General features: G+C 47.0%; 1 protein-coding gene across 6 annotated transcripts in view; it reads left to right on the top strand.

Moving 5' to 3' along the window:
- Positions 1-19,161, top strand: part of ODF2 (outer dense fiber of sperm tails 2) — a 37,619-nt gene that overhangs the window by 8,001 nt on the left and 10,457 nt on the right. For all 6 annotated transcript variants that reach the window (XM_036260689.1, XM_036260693.1, XM_036260690.1 and 3 more), the window contains 9 exons: positions 2,268-2,438; positions 3,513-3,673; positions 4,372-4,501; positions 5,055-5,186; positions 14,230-14,301; positions 15,898-15,969; positions 16,091-16,207; positions 16,881-17,066; positions 17,572-17,681. In XM_036260689.1, the coding sequence (XP_036116582.1) occupies positions 2,268-2,438; positions 3,513-3,673; positions 4,372-4,501; positions 5,055-5,186; positions 14,230-14,301; positions 15,898-15,969; positions 16,091-16,207; positions 16,881-17,066; positions 17,572-17,681 (1,151 nt within the window). The remainder of the gene's footprint in view (positions 1-2,267; positions 2,439-3,512; positions 3,674-4,371; positions 4,502-5,054; positions 5,187-14,229; positions 14,302-15,897; positions 15,970-16,090; positions 16,208-16,880; positions 17,067-17,571; positions 17,682-19,161) is intronic.

The raw sequence follows: 19,161 nt of genomic DNA, 5'->3' as shown, positions 1-19,161 counted from the left end.
AGGGCAACATCCTTTTTTTTTTTTTATCCTCACCCGAGGACATTTTTCCATTTTTTGTACAGATAGAGAGGGGAGGGAGAGAGAGAGAGAGAAACATCGACGTGAAGGGACACATCGAGTGGCTGCCACCCGCACGACCAACCAGGGCTGGGGACAAACTGCAACCGAAGTACATGTCCTTAGTGGGAACCGAACCCGGGTCTCTCTGGACCGCAGGCCGACGCTCTAACCGCTAAGCCAAACCGGCCAGGGCAACATCCATTTTTTTAAAACATACTTTTACTATTTTTTTTTTTAATGTTTCTATTGATTTTAGAGAGAGAGGAAGAGAAAGGGAGAGAAACATTGATTGGTTGTCTCCTGCAACCAGGGACTGAACTGCAACTTGGGTATGTGCCCTGACCAAGAGTCAAACCAGCAACCTTTTGGTACATGGGACACTGCTCAACCAACTGAGCCACAGTGGCCAGGGCGCACGTTATTTTTTGAAGGCATTCCATTATGTGTAGATTTGTACTGTTATGTATTTAATTAATACTCTCTTGCCATACAGTTATCTATATCCTTGTCTTTATTTTTATTTATTTATTTATTTTATCCTCACCCGAGGACATTTTTGCATTTTTTGTTCAGACAGAGCGGGAGGGAGAGAGAGGAAGAGAGAGAGAGAGAAATATCGACATGAAGGGACACATCGAGTGGTTGCCACCCACACGACCAACCAGGGCCGGGGACAAACTGCAACCGAGGTACGTGCCCTTAGCGGGAACTGAACCCGGGTCTCTCTGTACCACAGGCCGACACTCTAACCGCTGAGCCAAACCGGCCAGGGCTCCTTGTCTTTAATTTAAATACTAATTCATGTTCTTGATAAATCCCTAGAAATGGAATTGCTGAACCAATGGAACATGCATTTTTAAAATAAGTTTTTATTGATTTTTTTAAGGGAGAGGAAGGGGGAGAGAGAGAGAAACATCGATGTGAGAGAAATATATCAGTAGGCTGCCTCCTTCCCCCCTCGCACTGGGCATTGAACCCACAACCCAGGCATGTGTCCTGACCAGGAATCAAACCGTCACCTCTCAGTCCGAGGGACGATGCTCAACCCACTGAGCCACACTGGCCAGGCAGCACGTGCATTTTTAAATTGTACTCTATGAGTCCTACTTTTCTGATATAACAGTTTTACCCTTATTGTACACTTCCTTTTACTTCTGATAACCATTCTCTTTCCCTGGAAATGGACCCAGAAGGTCAGCCAGCGTCAGCTTTAGGGGAGCAAAGAACTGTACAAATAATGAGAACATGAACCTACTTAATACATCAGAATAAATTTATAGAAGGAGTCAAGTTCAATTTATCAAAAACCCATGGAAATCCTGGACCCCCAGATTATACTAATATTTCTGAAGTCTTAAAAGCAAAGCATATGTAGCTTTTGATACACTTTTCTGAGGGACGCATGCATTGTTTTTTAAATTTTATGGTGATGTATTTAAATATTTTCCAGTCATCATACCATACGAAATTATTCAGTATGCATTTCTAATAACATTTTTCACATAACCAAAATAGCAATGATTACTCCTAAAAACTTTTTTCCCCTTTAATGTGTTTTTTAATTAATTTTTTACAGAGAGGAAGGGTATGTGAACCCTTCACATAGATGTGAAAAACATCCATCGGCTGCCTCCTGCATGTCCCCTACTGGGGATCAAGGCCACGACTTGGGCATGTGCTCTGACCGGGAATCAAACCCTGATCTCTCAGTCCATGGGACGATGCTCAATCCACTGAGCCATACCAGCTGGGCAAAACTTTATTTCTTAATGTCATATACTATCTGATGAATATTCAAGTTCCTCATTTGTCCTTAAAATACCTTTTATAGAAGATTTGTTGCCTTTCCAACTATCCACTATTAGGCATTCATATTTATTTAAAAGACTTATGACAGATTTCATGTCTACCCTAGGTATATAAAAACATCTCTTGCCCCAAACTTTGGCCAACTTTAGGAATTACTATTTTTGCTATATTTTTTATTTTAAACACTATCTCTGTGTTAGAAAGTCTGCGGAAACATTTAAACAAGGATAAGTGACGTTCCATTAGGTAGGTATGGCATGTTCTTCCCCCCGGGGCCCCTGTGGTTGGCTCTGTAGCAGTTGTGGTTCTTCCTGCCTTTACTGGACAACTAGGTGTGGTGGAGCTAATGGCTGTGGTTGTGCCTTGTGTGAGTTTGTGTCATCCCTCCTCTACATCAGAATCCACCTCATTGCCTGGAAATCACGCCACCATCTTCAGAAAAACTGGTCTCAGTGATGCGGTTAAGTGACCTCTCTACAGAAGATGATGATTCAGGTCACTGTAAAATGAACCATTATGATAAGAAGATTGACAGTCTAATGAATGCAGTTGGTTGTCTCAAATCTGAGGTGAGAGATGTGGGAGGTTGGGATAGCTAGTACCCCGAGGATGTAGATTGCCCAGGTACGTTCCTGGTGGGCACTTCCAGCTGCCTCTCTGCAGGCCTCCCACCCTTCTTAGCAAGCTGCCCAGAACTTCAGATGTCCCTGGAGAGGTAGCTGCAACCTGGGATCCCTCTCCATTAAGCACTGAGCCCAGTCCTGGCTCTGACCTTGCTTGGTGCTCTGTATGGATGGCCTGTTTTAATATTTTACAATAGTAAATGAACCTGGTAGTAGTATTGTCCCCATTTTGAAAATGAAGTGACAAGGACACTGGGGCCTCTGCTTTCCATCTTACACAAGATATTTTTTCATTGACTTTTAGAGAGAGAGAAAGGGAAAGGGAGATGGAGAAACATTGATGTGAGAGAGAAGCATCGATCGGCTGCCTCCTGCATGCTGCTGCCAGGGATCTAGCCTGCAACCTAGGCATGTTCCCTGACTGAGAATCAAACTGGCAACCTTTCGGTGCACGGGATAATGCCCAGCTAACTGAACCACACAGGCCAGGGCTACACAAAAGATTTTCTAAAAAACAAAGCTCCAAAGAGATGAAGGAAGTTTGTCCTCAATTGCTGGACTGTGTCTTTGGGTGGGATGTGGCAATGGGATCAGAAACAACCTAGAAGACCACAGCCCCCAACTAGAAGTTGGCATTGCTGGTGTGAAATCCAGGTCTTGACTGCTAATGTAGCCTGTGTCTTTAATTCTCCACCCATCACTTGGGGCCCTCAGGCCCTCCTGGAGAACTTGGGGCTGGCTGCCTGGCAACAGTCCCTCCTTCCGCTGTGCCCTACAGCACAGGGGCCTTTTTGTCATACCTTTCCTCCAGTTGAACCACGATTTGTATCCTGGCTCTGTCCTCAACCAGCAAGCCACTCAAGCTCACTGTGACAATTAAGATTTCATCCCAAAGCATCAAGTGCCTATGTAGGTCTCACTCAGAGGTGCCCTTAATTTGGCCCAAAGCAATGCGTCTAGTGATGTGGCAGGGAGGAGGGGCCACCCTTCAGTGGCCCCTGCCTGTGTGCCCATGCACAGGTCAAGATGCAAAAGGGTGAGCGCCAGATGGCCAAAAGGTTTTTGGAAGAGCGGAAGGAGGAGCTGGAGGAGGTGGCCCACGAGCTGGCTGAGACCGAGCATGAGAACACGGTGCTGAGGCACAACATCGAGCGCATCAAGGAGGAGAAGGACTATACCATGTAAGTTGGCCCTGCCCTGGAGTTCAGTTCCTCCTTAGTTACCTGATTCACAGTGTGAGGAAAGAGGACCCCCCCTTGGGGGGTTAGGGAAGCCTTTCTGGAAAAAGTGACATTTAAGGGGAGTCATGTAGATGGTTAGGAGTTAGGCAGGTGGATGCTGGGGAACATCCCATGTGAAGGTCCCAAGATGGAAGGGTTCTGTGACTGAGAAATGGAAAGCAGACCAGATGAGGAGGGTGAGTGGGCAGAGGACAAGGTGTGCCACAGAGTTTGGCAGGGGCTAGCTCTTAGCAGCCACTTCGAGGAGTTTGCATTGAGGGCAGTTGGGAGTCATGGAAGGGTTTTCAAAGCAGGGGATGGTGTGACCAGACCTGGCTGCTGTGTGGTGAGTGAATGGGACAGCTCAAAAGCTTATCTGAAGATGGTTACAAGGCCATGGCAGTGGCCGGGGACAGAGTGATGCTAGTGACTAAGACAAGCAGGGCTACAGGTGGCATAATGTGACCTGGTATGGAAGTCATGCTTTGGTGCCCAGGTGTCTTTCAAGAAGGCCACTTGGGCCAGAGCCATCTCTTCCCCCTCCCCCACCGTTCCTTGACCAGGAGATGAGCCTCACAGGGCATTGTGAGGCGAGCCTCAGAGCTCCGGGCGGCAGGGGCCTAAGAGGCCTCAAAGAGCCCTATTCTTTCTGGCCCCAGGCTTCAGAAGAAACACCTCCAGCAGGAGAAGGAGTGCCTCATGTCCAAGTTGGTAGAGGCTGAAATGGATGGAGCTGCTGCTGCCAAGCAAGTCATGGCCTTGAAGGACACCATCGGAAAGCTGAAGACGGTGGGTGGCAGGCAAAGCAACCTAGCCCTGGGACTAGGCCCAGAGAGAAGGCAGCCACAAGCTGGGGTGGGGGCTTTATGCAGTTACCAGGCTAACTTTATGACATCTCCAGGCTGGGGGAGGGCACACTTAACGCTTAGCCCCCAACCTCACTCAGGTCTAGGGCCTGACCCTCAAGGATGACCTCTGGTGGCCAGGCCCTCTGGGTCTTCTGTGATCCCTGCACCATCTGATTCCTGCAACTACCGTATCAGCCACCAGGTGTCATCCTTCTATGCTTCCTCCAGGAAGCCTGCCCTTACTGCACTCGCCCACACTGAGTTCCCCAGCCCCTTTCCCCACTTGTCATTGTCAGCAGGCTCAGATCCTGCCCATCCTTCTAGGTCCAACACCTCCAGGAAGCCTGTCCTCACCACCTTATTCCTGTATACACCCCAGCTCTTCTTTCCCTGGCTTCCTGGCACCTGCACCTCTTAAGTCCCCTGTGTGGCCTGCCTCTGCTGGCTCTTCCCTTCTCTCCCTGTATCATGTAGGACTGCTTGCTGTCTTCCAGGAGAAACAAATGACTTGCACGGACATCAATACCTTAACGAGGCAGAAGGAACTTCTCCTGCAAAAGCTGAGCACATTTGAGGAGACCAACCGCACCCTCCGTGACCTGCTGAGGGAACAGCATTGCAGAGAGGTGAGCTCCTGGCTCCAGCCCCACTATAAGCGCTTGACTTAGCTCCACCCCTCTAGCCTCACATATCCATTCTCTAAGCCTTAGTCTCTTCTGTAAAAAGAAAATACTGTTGCCCTGGCCCGTGTGGCTCATTTAGTTCACATCGTCCCGTGCACCAAAAGGTTGTCATTTTGATTCCCAGTGGGCACATACCCAGGTATTGAGCTTGATCCCCAGTAGGGGGCGTGCAGGAAGCAGCAATCCACGTTTCTCTCACATCAATGTCTCTCTCTCTCTCTCTCTCTTCCCCTCTCCCTTTTTCTTTTTCTAAAAATCAATAAACTATTCCTTAAAAAAGAAAGACGGGAAAATACTATTGGTGCCTGAACTGAGAGGGCCATAGAAAGATTTGACAAAATCATTCACACAGAGTGTTTACATAGATTTGGCAAAATCATTCACCTAATAGACATGGAAGCTGGACTGTGCAGCACAGGAAGGACCTTGGGAGTCAGGAGAAGGGCAGTGGGGAGCCGGGGAGGGGTTCAGCCTGTCCAGAGCTCAGGTGGCAGAATGGGGAGAGTGCTAGACCTGAGCTTTGGTAAAGTAGAAGAAAGACTAATGGCTGGTGGACACAAATTGTATGGTATTCATTTTCTTAAAAGATGGTCTCTGAAATTCATTGTATGTTAGCAAATGATTCTGAAAAGACTGACAGTATAAACACCCATCTTCCTGTTTGGTTCAAACCAAAGGGACACCAAGAGTCTCAAAATCCCAGTGGTAATGAAATGATGACATTTTTTTTAGTTTAGTGTCTTTTTTTGAACCAATATTGTCAACTTCTCTTGTTTTTATATTTAAAATGAGTAATATAACGTGGTATACCCACACTGCAGCTTTCCAAACAAAACCTCATTCACATAGTTAAATCCCTCTTGTGTCTCCTTTGGCGATAACCCCTCATCTCCCTCCCCTCAGAGGGAACCTTTATCTTGAATCGGATAGCTTTATCACATATGTATTTATTCCTAAGCAACATTTAGTATCATTGAGTCAAGTTTTCTTTCTTTTTTTTTTTTTTAAGTCATCTTTATTGTTGAATGTATTTCTCCCCTTTTTCCCCATTGACACCCTCCTCCCCAATCTTGCCCCCGTCCTGCCTTCCCAACACTATTGTTGGTGTTTATTGGTTATGCATATATGCATAGAAGTTCTTTGGTTTATCTCATCCTGCCCTCCCTCCACCCTTCCCTTTGAGGTTCATCACTCTAACAAATTTGTACTTATTAATTTCTTCATCTTTTTCACCCATCCCCCCAGCCCCACCCATCTGGCAAGCAACAAAAAGTTCTCTGTATCTATGAGTCTGTTTCTGTTCTGCTTGCTCATTTTGTTTGTAGATTCAATTGTTGATAGATATGTATCAATTGCCATTTGATTGTTCATATTTTTAATTCTTCTCCTTCAAAAATACCCATCATCATTTCATATAATACTGGTTTGGTGGTGATGAATTCCTTTAGCTTCTTCTTGTCTGGGAAACTCTTGATATGTCTATCTAAATGATAGCTTTGCAGGATAGAGTGGTCTTGGTTGTAGGTCATTGCTTTTCATCACCTTGAATATCTCTTGCCACTTCTCTCTGGCATGCAAAGTTTCTTTTGAGAAATCAGCTGACAGTCTTATAGGAGCTTCTTTGTAGGTAACTGACGGCTTTTCTCTTGCTACTTTTAAGATTCTCTCTTTGTATTTAACCTTTGGCATTTTGATAATGATGTGTCTTGGTGTGGACCTCTTTGGGTTCAACTTGTTTGGGACTCTCTGTGCTTCCTGGACTTGTATGTCTGGTTCCTTCACCAAGTTAGGAAAGTTTTCTGCCATTATTGTTTCAAATAGGTTTTCGATTTCTTGTTCTCTCTCTTCTCCTTCTGGCACCCCTATGATGCGAATGTTGGCACGCTTGAAGTTGTCCCAGAGGCTCCTTACACTATCCTTATGTTTTTGGATTCTTTTTTCTTTTTGCTGTTCTGATTGGGTGTTTCCTGCTTCCTTATATTCCAAATTGATGGTTTGCTTCTTGACTTTACCTCCTCTACTATTGATTTCCTATAAATTATTCTTTATTTCAGTTAGTGCATCCTCCATTTCTGACTGGTCCTTTTTTATGTTGTTGATGTTCTCACTAAGTCCCTTGAATGTCTCACCAAGTTCCTTGAGCAACCTTATAACCTGTGTTTTGAACTCTGCATCTGATTGATTGCTTATCTCCATTTTGTTTAGTTCTTTTTCTGGAGTTTTGTTCTTTCATTTGGGACATGTTTCTTTGTCTCCTCATTTTGGTTGCTTCCCTGTGATTGTTTCTATGGATTAGGTCGAGTTGCTATGTCTCCTAGGCTTTGTAGGGTGGCCTATTGTTGTAGGTGTCCTGGGGTGGCACAGTCTCCCTGATCACCCCATCTGGGCCCCCAAGGTGCAGCCCTAGTGTGGACTGTACACCCTTCTGTTGTAATTGAGTCTTAATTGCTGTTGCCACGTCAGTGGGAGGGATTTACTCAGGCTGATCAGCTGCAAGGACTGGCTGTGCCCACTAACCACTGGCCTCTGACTACCTTGGGGGATCAGCAGTGTAGAGGCCCACCACACAGAGTAAGACTTACTTCATCAGGGCTCTGGTACCCAGTGAGTCCGCTCATTGAGTGTGTCACTTGTGGAGGTGATTGGGTGATGTTGTTTCGATGTGGTCTTAAGCTGTCCACTGGGTGTGCTGGCTCTGGGGCAAGGTCAGCCACTGCCTGTGTTCTATCCAGGGCCACCTGGCATAAGGTACAAAGCGATCTGCAGATGGCTGCTTCTTGTGCTGGGCTTGGAGGTGTTCAGGAAAAGCCAACTTGTGAACCAAGGCTGGCTGCTTCTGGTGCCAAGCCTGGGGCCACTTAACAAGGGGTATGGGGCTTGCTGAGACCAGATGCTGCTTGTTTGAGAGATTTTAGAAAACTGAAGCAGGATCCAAGACAGGCCAATCCTATGGTAAAGCCTTTGGAAACAGCTTGGGTGGGCCTGAAAGTTGGGTGGGGCGGGGCCTCAGGGAATCACCAGGGTGGGGCAAACAGTGTGAGCCAGGTTGTTGGAGTCCCCGATAAGGCGGCAGTCCGCCGCCCCAGGGAAGGGCTCACCAAAGGAACATCATCAGCCTCCACCAGCACCTCTGTCCAGGAGAAAGGTGCTCCTCCAGCCCTCGTCCTGAAGCCAAACAGCTCAGTTTTTCCCTATTCTCTGGTGCCCCTCAAGCTGCCTCCCCTCTGACCTCAGAGGGAACGCGTCTGAACAAGTCCATGCATGCATAAGCCCTTTAAGAGAAACTGCCCGGGGCTCCAGCCACCTCAGCCTTCCTCAGCCTCAGTTCCCACTGGTTTTTACAGCCAGACGTTATGGGGACTTTTCTTCCTGTCAATGGAACCCTAAGCTGGGACCCCTCACTCCTCAGGTAGGACCTTCCCAGCCCAGGTGTCCCTCCTGATTTTTATCCACAACAAGTGGGTGTGGGACCAGCCCGTCCGCACCACCACGCCTCCTACCAGTCTCGATGGATGTGGCTGCTTTAATTTCGTAGTTGTAGGACTTCCATTCAGCTCGATTTCAGGTAGTTCTGAATGATGGTTTTGTTGTAGTTTAGTTATAATTTTGATGTGTTTGTGGGAGGAGCGATGCTGCATTTACTTACGCCACCATCTTGACCAGAAGTCTTGAGTAAAGTTTTTAAACTTACGTTATGGTATTATTTCACATATAATCTATTGTGTTTGCTTTATTTTTCTTTCATTTTTTTAAAGTCTTTATTGTTGAATACTACAGATATTCCTCATTTTTCCCCCATTGACCCCCCCTCCTCACTCATGCCTCCCTCCTGCCTTTTTTCACACTGTTGTCTGTGTCCATTGGTTATGCATATAAGTTCTTTGGTTTATTTCTTTCCACCCCCCCAACCCCCTTCCCTTTGAGGTTTGTCAGTCTAGCAACCAATTTGTACTTCTTAATCCCTTCACCTTTTTCACCCATTCTCCCAACCCCCTCCCATCTAGAAACCAATAAAATGTTTTCTATATCTATGAGAATGTTTCTGTTCTCCCTGTTCATTTTGTTTGTAGATTCAATTGTCGATAGATATGTATTCATTGCCATTTTGTTCGTTCATATATTTTATCTTTTTCTTCAAAAAGACCGTTCAACATTTCATATAATAACGATTTGGTGGTGATGAACTCCTTTAACTTTTTCTTGTCTGGTGGGAAACTCTTTATATGGCCATCGATTCTAAATGACAGCTTTGCAGGATAGAGTAATCTTGGTTGTAGGTTCTTGCTTTTCATCACTCTGAATATTTCTTGCCACTCCCTTCTGGCCTGCAAAGTTTCCTTTGAGAAATAAGCTGACAGTGGGAACTCCCTTGTAGGTAACTAACTGCTTTCCTCTTGCTGCTTTTAAGATTCTCTCTTTGTCTTGAACCTTTTGCATTTTGATGATGATGTGTCTTGGTGTGGGCCTCTTGGGGTTCAATTTGTTTGGGACTCTCTGTGCTTCCTGGACTTGTATATCTGTTTCCTACACCAAGTTAGGGAAGTGTTCTGCCATTATTGTTTCAAATAGGTTTTCGATTTCTTGTTCTCTCTCTTCTCCTTCTGGCACCCCCAAGATGCGAATGTTGGCACACTTGAAGTTGACCCAGAGGCTCCTTACACTACCCTTATGTTTTTGGATTCTTTTTTCTTTTTGCTGTTCTGATTGGATGTTTTTTGCTTCCTTGTGTTCCAAATTGATGGTTTTGCTTCTTGGCTTTATCTACTGTATTATTGAATCTGTGTAAATTATTCTTTATTTCAGTTAATGCCTCCTTCATTTCTGACTGTGCATCCTCCATTTCTGACTGGTCCTTTTTTATGCTCTTGAGACCCTCACTAAGTTCACTGAGGTTCTCACTAAGTTCATTGAGCATCCTTATAAGCAGTATTTTGAACTCAGCATCTGTTAGGTTGCTTATCTCCATTTCACTTAGTTCTTTCCCTGGGGTTTCGTTCTGTTCTTTCATTTGAGACCTGTTTCTTTGTCTCCTCATTTTGGCTGCCTCCCTGTGTTTGTTTGTTTCTGTGTATTACTTAACGAGAGGTATGGGGCTATCTGAGACCAGATGCTGCTTGTTTGAAAAAATTTAGGAAAATCTGAAGCAGGATCCAAACAGGCCAATCCTATGGTCAAGCAACTGGCAACAACTTGGGTGGGCCTGCAAGTTGGGTGGGGCGGGGCCTCAGTGAATTACTAGGGTGGGGCAACCAGTGTGAGCCAGGTTGCTGGAGTCCCAGATATGGCGGCTGTCTGCGCCCCAGGGAAGGGCTCACCAGAGGAACAAAGGCCTCCGAGGGCACGTCTGTCTGGGACAAAGCCCCCTCTCCAGCCCTCGCCCCAATGCCAAACAGCTCAGTTCTTCCCTGTATGTCTCTGGCACCCCTCAACTGCCTCCCCTCCAAGCTTAGAGGGAGTGAATCCGATAAGTCCATCTGCGGGCCCTTTAAGAGGAGCTGCCTGGGGCTCTAGCCGCCTCAGCCTCCCTGAGCCTCAGTTCCTGCTGGTTTTTCCAGCCAGAAGTTATGGGGATTCTCTTCCTGGCACTAGAACCCTGAGCGGGGCACCTGGTGTGGGACGGGGACCCTTCACTTCTTAGGGAGGACCTTCCCAGCTGAGGTGTCCTCCTGATTTTTTTTTTTTTATCCTCACCCGAGGACATTTTTCCATTTTTTGTTCAGGTAGAGTGGAAGGGAGAAAGAGGAACAGAGAGAGAGAGAAACATCGATGTGAAAGGGACACACCGAGTGGCTGCCACCCGCACGACCAACCAGGGCTGGGGACAAACTGCAACCAAGGTATGTGCCCTTAGCGGGAACCAAACCCGGGTCTCTCTGGACCGCAGGCTGACGTTCTAACTGCTGAGCCAAACCGGCCAGGGCCCTCCTGATTTTTATCCGCCACACGTGGGTGTGGGACCAGCCGATCCGCCTCGGCCTCTCCTAACAGTCTCGATGCAGCTGCTGCTTTAATTCCGTAGTTGTAGGACTTCCATTCAACTTGATTCAGGTGGGTTTGAATGATGGTTGTTCTGTAGTTTAGTTGTAACTTTGATGTGGTTGTGGGAGGACGCGATACCGCGTTTACCTTCCCGCCGTCTTGACCAGAAGTCCTAAGTTTGCATTTTTCACTCAGTATTTTTCATGAGATTCATCTGTTTTTACCCTTGTGGCTTAAGGTAATTAATTTTCACTGACAATACCACAGTTTATGTGTCCATTCTTCTGTTGGAGACCTACTTTCAGATCTCTTTGCTGTTAAAACTAGTGTTATTTTGAGCACTTGTGCATTATCCTGGTGGGCTTGAGAGTTTCTAGAATACATATCTGTGAGTTTTATTAGTTATAGCAAAGTTATTCTCTTAAACTTGTAATAACTGGCCCTGGCTGGTGTGGCCCAGTTGGTTGAGTGTTGTCCCATGCACCTAAAGATTGCTGGTTCGATTCCTGGTCAGGGTACATGCTGATTTCAGGCTGGATCCCCAGTAGGGGGCGTGCAGGAGGCAGCATCAATGGTTCTCTTATCAATGTTTCTCTCCCTTTCCCCTCCTCTCTCTCTCTAAAGTCAATACAAACATTTAAAAAATTGTAATAAATTTTATTTCTAGCTCAGTGTTCTTAGGTGGGTAATTTTTACCTCTCTGATTTGTGGCAGCTGAAATGCCCTGCACACAGTCTCCTGTTGGTTTTAACCCTAAAGAGACACTTTGTACATGCCCAGGGATTCCATTGCAGTTGCAAAACCTGGCACCAACCTTACTGCCCAGAGGTTATGGGAGAGTTTAAAAAAGCAGTGGCATGCCCTGACTGGTACAGCTCAGTTGGTGGGGCATCATCTTGTGCACCAGGAGGTGGCCCATTCTATTCCCAGTAAGAGGCACGTGCCTGGGTTGCAGGCTCCATCCCCGGTAGTGGCCATGTGGCAGGCAGCTGATTAATGTTTCCCTCTCTGCCTTTCCCTTCCACTCTCTAAAAATCAATAAACTATTTACAAAAATGCACTGGCATGTTAGAGACAGGAAGCAGATGAGTGATGGCTGGGGAAAGGGAAAATGGAGGCTGACTTCCTTAATGGGTACAAGGTTTCCTTTTGGGGTGATGTAAATGTTCCAGAACTAGGTAGTAGTAAGGATTGTAAACTGTTGTAAATGTACTGTATGCCACAGAATTTTACACTTAATAGTTAAAATGGCAAAATTTATAAGTATTTTACCACAATTTTAAAAAATTAATGAAATGTACCAAAAATCATTGACTTGTATATTTAAAATGGATGACTTACATGGTATCTAAATTTATATCTTTTTTTTTTTTTTATCCTCACTTGAGGACATTATTGCATTTATCTTTAGACAGTGAGAGGGAGAGAAGGAAGGAGAGAGAGAGAGAGAAACATTGATGTGAGAGAGACACATCAAGTGGTTGCTACCCACACAACCCTAACCGGGGCCGGGTACAAACTGCAACCAAGGTGGGAACCAAACCTGGGACTCTCTGGTCTGCGGGCCAACGCCCTAACCACTGAGCAAAACCGCCAGGGCTCAATTTATATCTTTTTTTTTTTTTTTTATCCTCACCCGAGGATATTTTTCCATTTTTTTGTACAGATAGAGTGGGAGGGAGAGAGAGGAAGAGAGAGAGAGAGAGAGAGAGAGAGAAACATCGACATGAAGTGACACATCGAGTGGCTGCCACCCGCACGACCAACCAGGGCCGGGGACAAACTGCTACCGAAGTACGTGCCCTTAGCGGGAACCGAACCCGGGTCTCTCCGGACCTCAGGCCAACGCTCTAACCGCTGAGCCAAACTGGCCAGGACTCAATTTATATCTTAATAAAGTTTTTTTTTTTTTAATCCTCACTTGAGGACATTTTTCTACTTATCTTCAGATAGAGTGGGAAGGAGGGGGAGAGAGAGGGAGAAACATTGATGTGAGAGAGACACATCGACTGGTTGCCTCCTGAACATCCCCAACCAGGGACAGGGGTGAACTGCAACGGAGGTACTTGCCCTGGACCGGAATTGAACCTGCAACTCTTTTGTCCATGGGCCGATGCTCTAACCGCTGAGCCAAACCGGCCAGGGCTCAATAAAACTTTTTTAAAAAATCAACTAGTGCCCTGGCCGGTTTGGCTCAGCGGTTAGAGCGTTGGCCTGCAGTCTGGGGAGACCCAGGTTTGGTTCCCGCTAAGGGCACGTACCTCAGTTGCAGTTTGTCCCCGGCCCTGGTTGGGTCGTGCAGGTGGCAACCACTCAGTGTGTCCCTTTCACATCGATGTTTCTCTCTCTCTCTCTCTCCCTCCCACTCTATCTGAACAAAATATCAAACAAATAAAATAATAATAAAAAATCAACTCGTAGTACAAAAATACAGTATAATAATATTTTGGTAGAATTACGTATGAATCCCTTTCTATCTGCAAAAGATAATAGTTCTCTACATGTCACTGTATAAATGCTTAGAGGAAGGATAGGCGGGGCACTTTTTAAACTAATAACAGTAGCCCTGGCCAGTTTGGCTCAGCGGTTAGAGCGTCGGCCTGCGGTCCGGAGAGACCCGGGTTCGGTTCCCGCTAAGGGCACGTACTTCCGTTGCAGTTTGTCCCCGGCCCTGGTTGGTCGTGCGGGTGGCAGCCACTCCATGTGTCCCTTCACATCGATGTTTTTCTCTCTCTCTCCCTTCCTCTCTCTCCCTCCCACTCTATCTGTACAAAAAATGGAAAAATATCCTTGGGTGAGGATAAAAAAAAAAATTAAACTAATAACAGTATGGGGGTGAGGGGCACTTGAGCTTTATCAGTGTTCATTAAGTATTTCATAATGAGAATGTAGTTTTTCCTATTTTATAATTAGAAGTATCATTTTGGAAAAGGAAAAGAACTGAGAGAATGTAGCCACCTGGGTTTATTGCTTAATGGCTTGGCTTTCCTTTTGCCTTCCCTGGAAGGATTCCGGAAGGCTGATGGAGCAACAAGGAACACTTCTGAAACGGCTGGCGGAGGCAGACTCTGAGAAAGCGGTACGTCACGCGCCCCTGCTGGCTTTCGTGGGTCACCTCGATAAAGCTGCAGGTGCTGAATGGAGGCAGCAGGGCTATAGCCCTGCTCTGACATTCCTCTGGGTCTTTGTTTCATGATCTGTAAAATGGGCTGATGTCCACTGTCCTACCTGCTCCACTGGGCTTGTCTAGTTGATCAGTTGAGAGTTTAAGTCACCAAGTTGGACACCAACCTGAGAGATTATGATGATGATGATGATGATGATGATGATGGAGATGGACTTACAAATCATCACTGTCTGTCACCTGAACTTCCGTATTTGTATTATGGATTAAAAGCCATCAAAACATATAGACTTTTTCATTCAACAATTCCAATTCTAGGAATACCTCCCAAGGTAGCCTGTTCCAGAACTTACTCCATGGAACCCTAAGTTCCTCAAGATGTTAATGGGTGAATTTTACTAGTTATAGTGAAATTATTCTTTTAAAATTATAATAACTTTTATTTACAAAACAAAAGTGGGAAGTGATCCCTGACCAAATAAATTTGGGAAACTACTGGCTGACCTGAACAAAAAGTTCAACAAGTTTCTTAACTCCAGGACCCTTTGGAGCCTTTGATGTATCAGTGCCCAGCATGCTTCCCAAGGTTTAGCCCCTGGCCCTCAATGCTTCAGTGAATATCTTAGCGAGAAAGTCAGCAGTCATGGCGATGGTGCCTAAACCTCCATTCCTAGCTTGAGAGGCCTTGACAAATTGTGACACATCAGTAAATTGAAATGTTAAGCTGCTGTTTCAAAAGCTATGGAACATTGCCCGGCCAGTGTGGCTCAGTGGTGGAACATCAACCCATGCACCAAGAGGTCACCGGTTCAATTCCCGGTCAGGGCACATGCCCAGGTTGTGGGCCCGATCCCCAGTGGGGGTCCTGCAGGAAGCAGCCAGTTGATGCTCTGTCTCATCGACGTTTCTCTCTCTTCCTCTCCCTTCCTATCTCTAAAGCAGTGTTTCTCAACCTTGCTAATGCCGCGACCCTTTACAGTTCCTCATGTTGTATGTGGGCTCATCTGCACCTGGGCGGACCCGCCTGGAGACCAATAGAGGAGCGGTGTCTTGGTTCCTAAGACCATCGGAAATATGTGTTTTCCCATGGTCTCAGGCGACCCCTCTGAAAGGGTCGTTGACCCCCAAAGGACCCACAGGCTGAGAACCAATGCTCTAAAGTCAATAAAGAAAAATAATTTTTAAAAAAAAGCTATGTAAGATTTAATCACATTTTAGCTAATGTGGGAGTGGAGGTTAGAGACTAAAAGAAGCATATGACTTCTTAATGTGTTAACAGTGTTATCTCTGGGTTGGGATTGTGGGGGTTCTTTAGCTTTTTCTTTTTTCAGTATTCCACAATTAATGTTACTTTACTTAAATTGCAAAATAAATGCATGTGTATTGTCTTTAATATTTAATACAGGTGTTAGGTGCTTCCCACCAGGGTCTCTGTGGCATGGGCCAGTGTATTTGGGAACTGGGGCCCTGGTGGCCAGGCACTCATAGGAGTGTCTCTCCTCTCTGGGCTGGGCCTCCTTGGGAGCTCATGATACTGTGTGTTCTCTCCAGCGGCTGCTGTTACTGCTGCAAGACAAGGACAAAGAGGTGGAAGAGCTTCTCCAGGAAATACAGTGTGAGAAGGTATCATCCCCAACAGTTGTTCCTTCTTACTGGCCAGTAGAGCTCAGTGGGTAGAGTGTGCTCTGGAATTGGAGACCTGGGTTCAAATTCTGGCTCTATCACTTTCTCCATCTCTCCAAAGGCTCAAGCAAAGACAGCATCTGAGCTCTCTAAGTCCATGGAGTCTATGCGTGGGCACTTGCAGGCACAGCTTCGATGCAAAGAGGCAGAGAACAGTCGCTTGTGCATGCAGATCAAGGTACCTGCTGGCTTCACGGGTAGGGATGGTGGGGGTAGCAGCCTGGCTGTCCAAGGCCGGTGGCTGGGCCAAGCCTAACACATTCAGGAAGGCTTTGCTTCAAAGGATTATGGGGCAGCTGCTGCCAAAGCACTTGTGCTTCAGAGACTCAGGGACAGTGGCAAAAACAATGGACCTGGAGGTCTTGGGTGCCCTTCCCAGCAGTGACTGGGTTGGGTTTCATGCCCCGAAGCCAATCACTTCATCCCTTTCAGTTCTAACTAGCCATGGGGAGGAAAGATGGTCTCAAATGCTGGTTGCATCTGTGAACCAGGGACCCACTGAAGTCGCAGCTCTGCTGAGTGACTGGGGGATCTCTTACTACTTTGCTGGGAGTTCAAGGAAGGATTCCAGAAGAGTTCTAACGTTAAGATCTGATGGGTTTAGTGATTCATGACCAAATAAATTTGGCAAGCTTGGGAAGGGCCCTCGTCTCTGGTGTGTGTTAGGGGAACCTTACCCCCCCCAATAGTTAATGACCCGTTCTTTCTCCCTCTTCCTCATTCCCTATTTTCACTGGTTCCCTTTTCTCCCTCCCTCTCGACTCTCTGCTTGCCTTCCTCTGGCCTTACTTGTCTCTCTCCCTCATCCGGTCCCTTTCCTCCCAATCTGTTCCCTGGCCCTCCCCTCCCAGAACCTGGAGCGCAGTGGGAACCAGCACAAGGCAGAAGTGGAGGCCATCATGGAGCAGCTGAAGGAATTGAAGCAAAAGGGAGACCGAGACAAAGAGTCTTTGAAAAAGGCCATCCGAGCCCAGAAGGAACGAGCTGAGAAGAGCGAGGAATACGCGGAGCAGCTGCACGTGCAACTTGCTGACAAGGTAGCAGGCCTTCCCAGCCGAGGGCTGCGTGGAGGTGGAGGGGGCTGGTTAGATAGGTGGGTAGCAGATGGGTGGCTGAACGCAGGTGGTTTGGGTGGGCAGAGGTGGAACAGCTGAACAGGTAGCAGAGCAGGTGAATGGAGGGAAAATGGCAGTAAAATGGGTGAATGAGCTGGTAGGATGGCTGGCTGGGTGGACGGGGAGGGAGAGGGGGCATTAAATGGTTAAAAGGGTGACAATGGGGTTAGGAGGCTGACTGGAGATGATTGGAGGGTTTGTAGGACAAACATCAATATTGTGGGTAAGAATGGTGGTTAAGGAAGGATTTGCAAACAGGGTGGGTGTGATTGCTGGAAATCTAGAAGCAACAGCTGGCTTCCCTCTGTCACTCGATGTTCTCTAGAGAGGCATTGCGGGGTGAGGGGTGGGGGGGTCGCCCAGCCCCCAACTCCCTCAGCCTCAGTCCTGACACCAGGTGACGGGCCCTGTTGTCCCGTGTTCCCAGGATCTTTATGTTGCTGAAGCTTTATCCACTCTGGAATCATGGAGAAGCCGATACAACCAAGTTGTAAAAGATAAAGGGGACCTCGAGCTGGAAATTATTGTCCTGAACGAGTACGTCTGTGTTGGGAGAGGGAGCGTGGGCCGACTGAGGGAAGTAGATATGTAGGTGGAAGGGGCCTGGTCACCTGAGGCAGGTCACATCACGCACATGTCTGCCATTTGGTCTCCTCCAGTCGAGGGCTGCACTGGACTGAGATGTGGGCAGCCCTGAGCCCCAGCCCCAGTCCTGGGGCCCTTCCGCCAGAGCAGTACAGTGGAGGGCAGGGGCCAGGCTTCTCTGGTCACAGAGGCTTCAGCCTGACTCCAGTTCCTGGGCCTGAGCCGAGTTCTAGTCTGCACAGCCCGGGAAATGGGCACAGGCGCACTGGTCACCTCATTCCTGTTCTTGGGGGATGGGACGACGGTAATCCCCGTGTGTGTCTCTGCTGTTTTGCCAGCCAGTCACTAGGTCAGAGTTGAGACTTGGGAGTAGAGTACAAAAGTGGCCTCACTGTGTACTCTACAGTGACTGTTCAGACTTTCTCAGTGTCAGCTGTATGCTTGTGATTGTTCATTTAAAAATACTTATTGAGCATTTACTATATACCAGGCTATGTGCTGGCCTTGAGGGTTTCAGCAGTAAAAAGACAAATGCATTCTCTGCTCTCGTGGAGGTAAATACTGTACTCAAATAGAGAAGATGGGGCTACAGAGACCTGGACCCCCCGGGCTAAGGACAGGTCACAGGGGACTAACTTAATCTTCAAGTCAGGAAAGTCTTCCCTGAGGAAGTGTCTTTTGCTGTATTCAACTCAATTTAGCAAACATGTTCTGAGAACCTGCTATGTGCCAGGCCCTATGACAAGTGCTACCCTCAGAAAGTTCTCTGTCTAGTAGGAGAAAAACAGATAATTAAGATAGAAGATATATGGTACAGATGAGAGGGATCGGGGGGGAGAGGCCCTGTGGAAAGAAGTCTGGACGGGTTTTTAAGGATGAGTAGGCGTTTGCCAGGTAAAACAACATGATGTGTTGGCTTGGGCCTAGTCATTGCTCAGAAATATTTGCCAACTGAATCATAATTGATCAATACTGAGAACACACAGCATAGATAGGTTCTATATTGCTTCTGTGGTCAAGATAGACGAGGAATGTCCTCAGAGGCATGGGCTCTGTTCTTGGATTATTGCCCTGCTGAGAGATGGGAAGGAGAAGGGCACGAGGGCAGGTGGGCAGCCAGCTGCCGAGTTGACTTTTGTCCCTCTGTTTTATATACATTCATTGCGCTTCCTGCCTGAGCTAGGTGAGTGTTCACAATGTGAACAGGCCGATCGTGACACCTGTTCTTGCCTGGAGATACTGAACCCCAGTGTGACATGTGCCCGAGAGAGAGGGATGCCTGGGGTATGGTGTCCCTGACCACTCAGCTTGGAGTTCTGTCCTAACCTCAGGACCTGATTGGTGCTGTGGAGAGCAGGGAAGGGGTCAAGTCTTGGCCTCATGGAAGCATCAGAATGGAGAATGCTTTTAGAGGGTCAGTATCTTTAGAGGG

This window comes from Molossus molossus, unplaced genomic scaffold, assembly GCF_014108415.1.
Source record: "Molossus molossus isolate mMolMol1 unplaced genomic scaffold, mMolMol1.p scaffold_m16_p_14, whole genome shotgun sequence".
NCBI lineage: Eukaryota > Metazoa > Chordata > Mammalia > Chiroptera > Molossidae > Molossus > Molossus molossus.
Note: the sequence above shows the minus strand (reverse complement) of the source record. Positions and strands in the feature narration are given on the sequence as shown.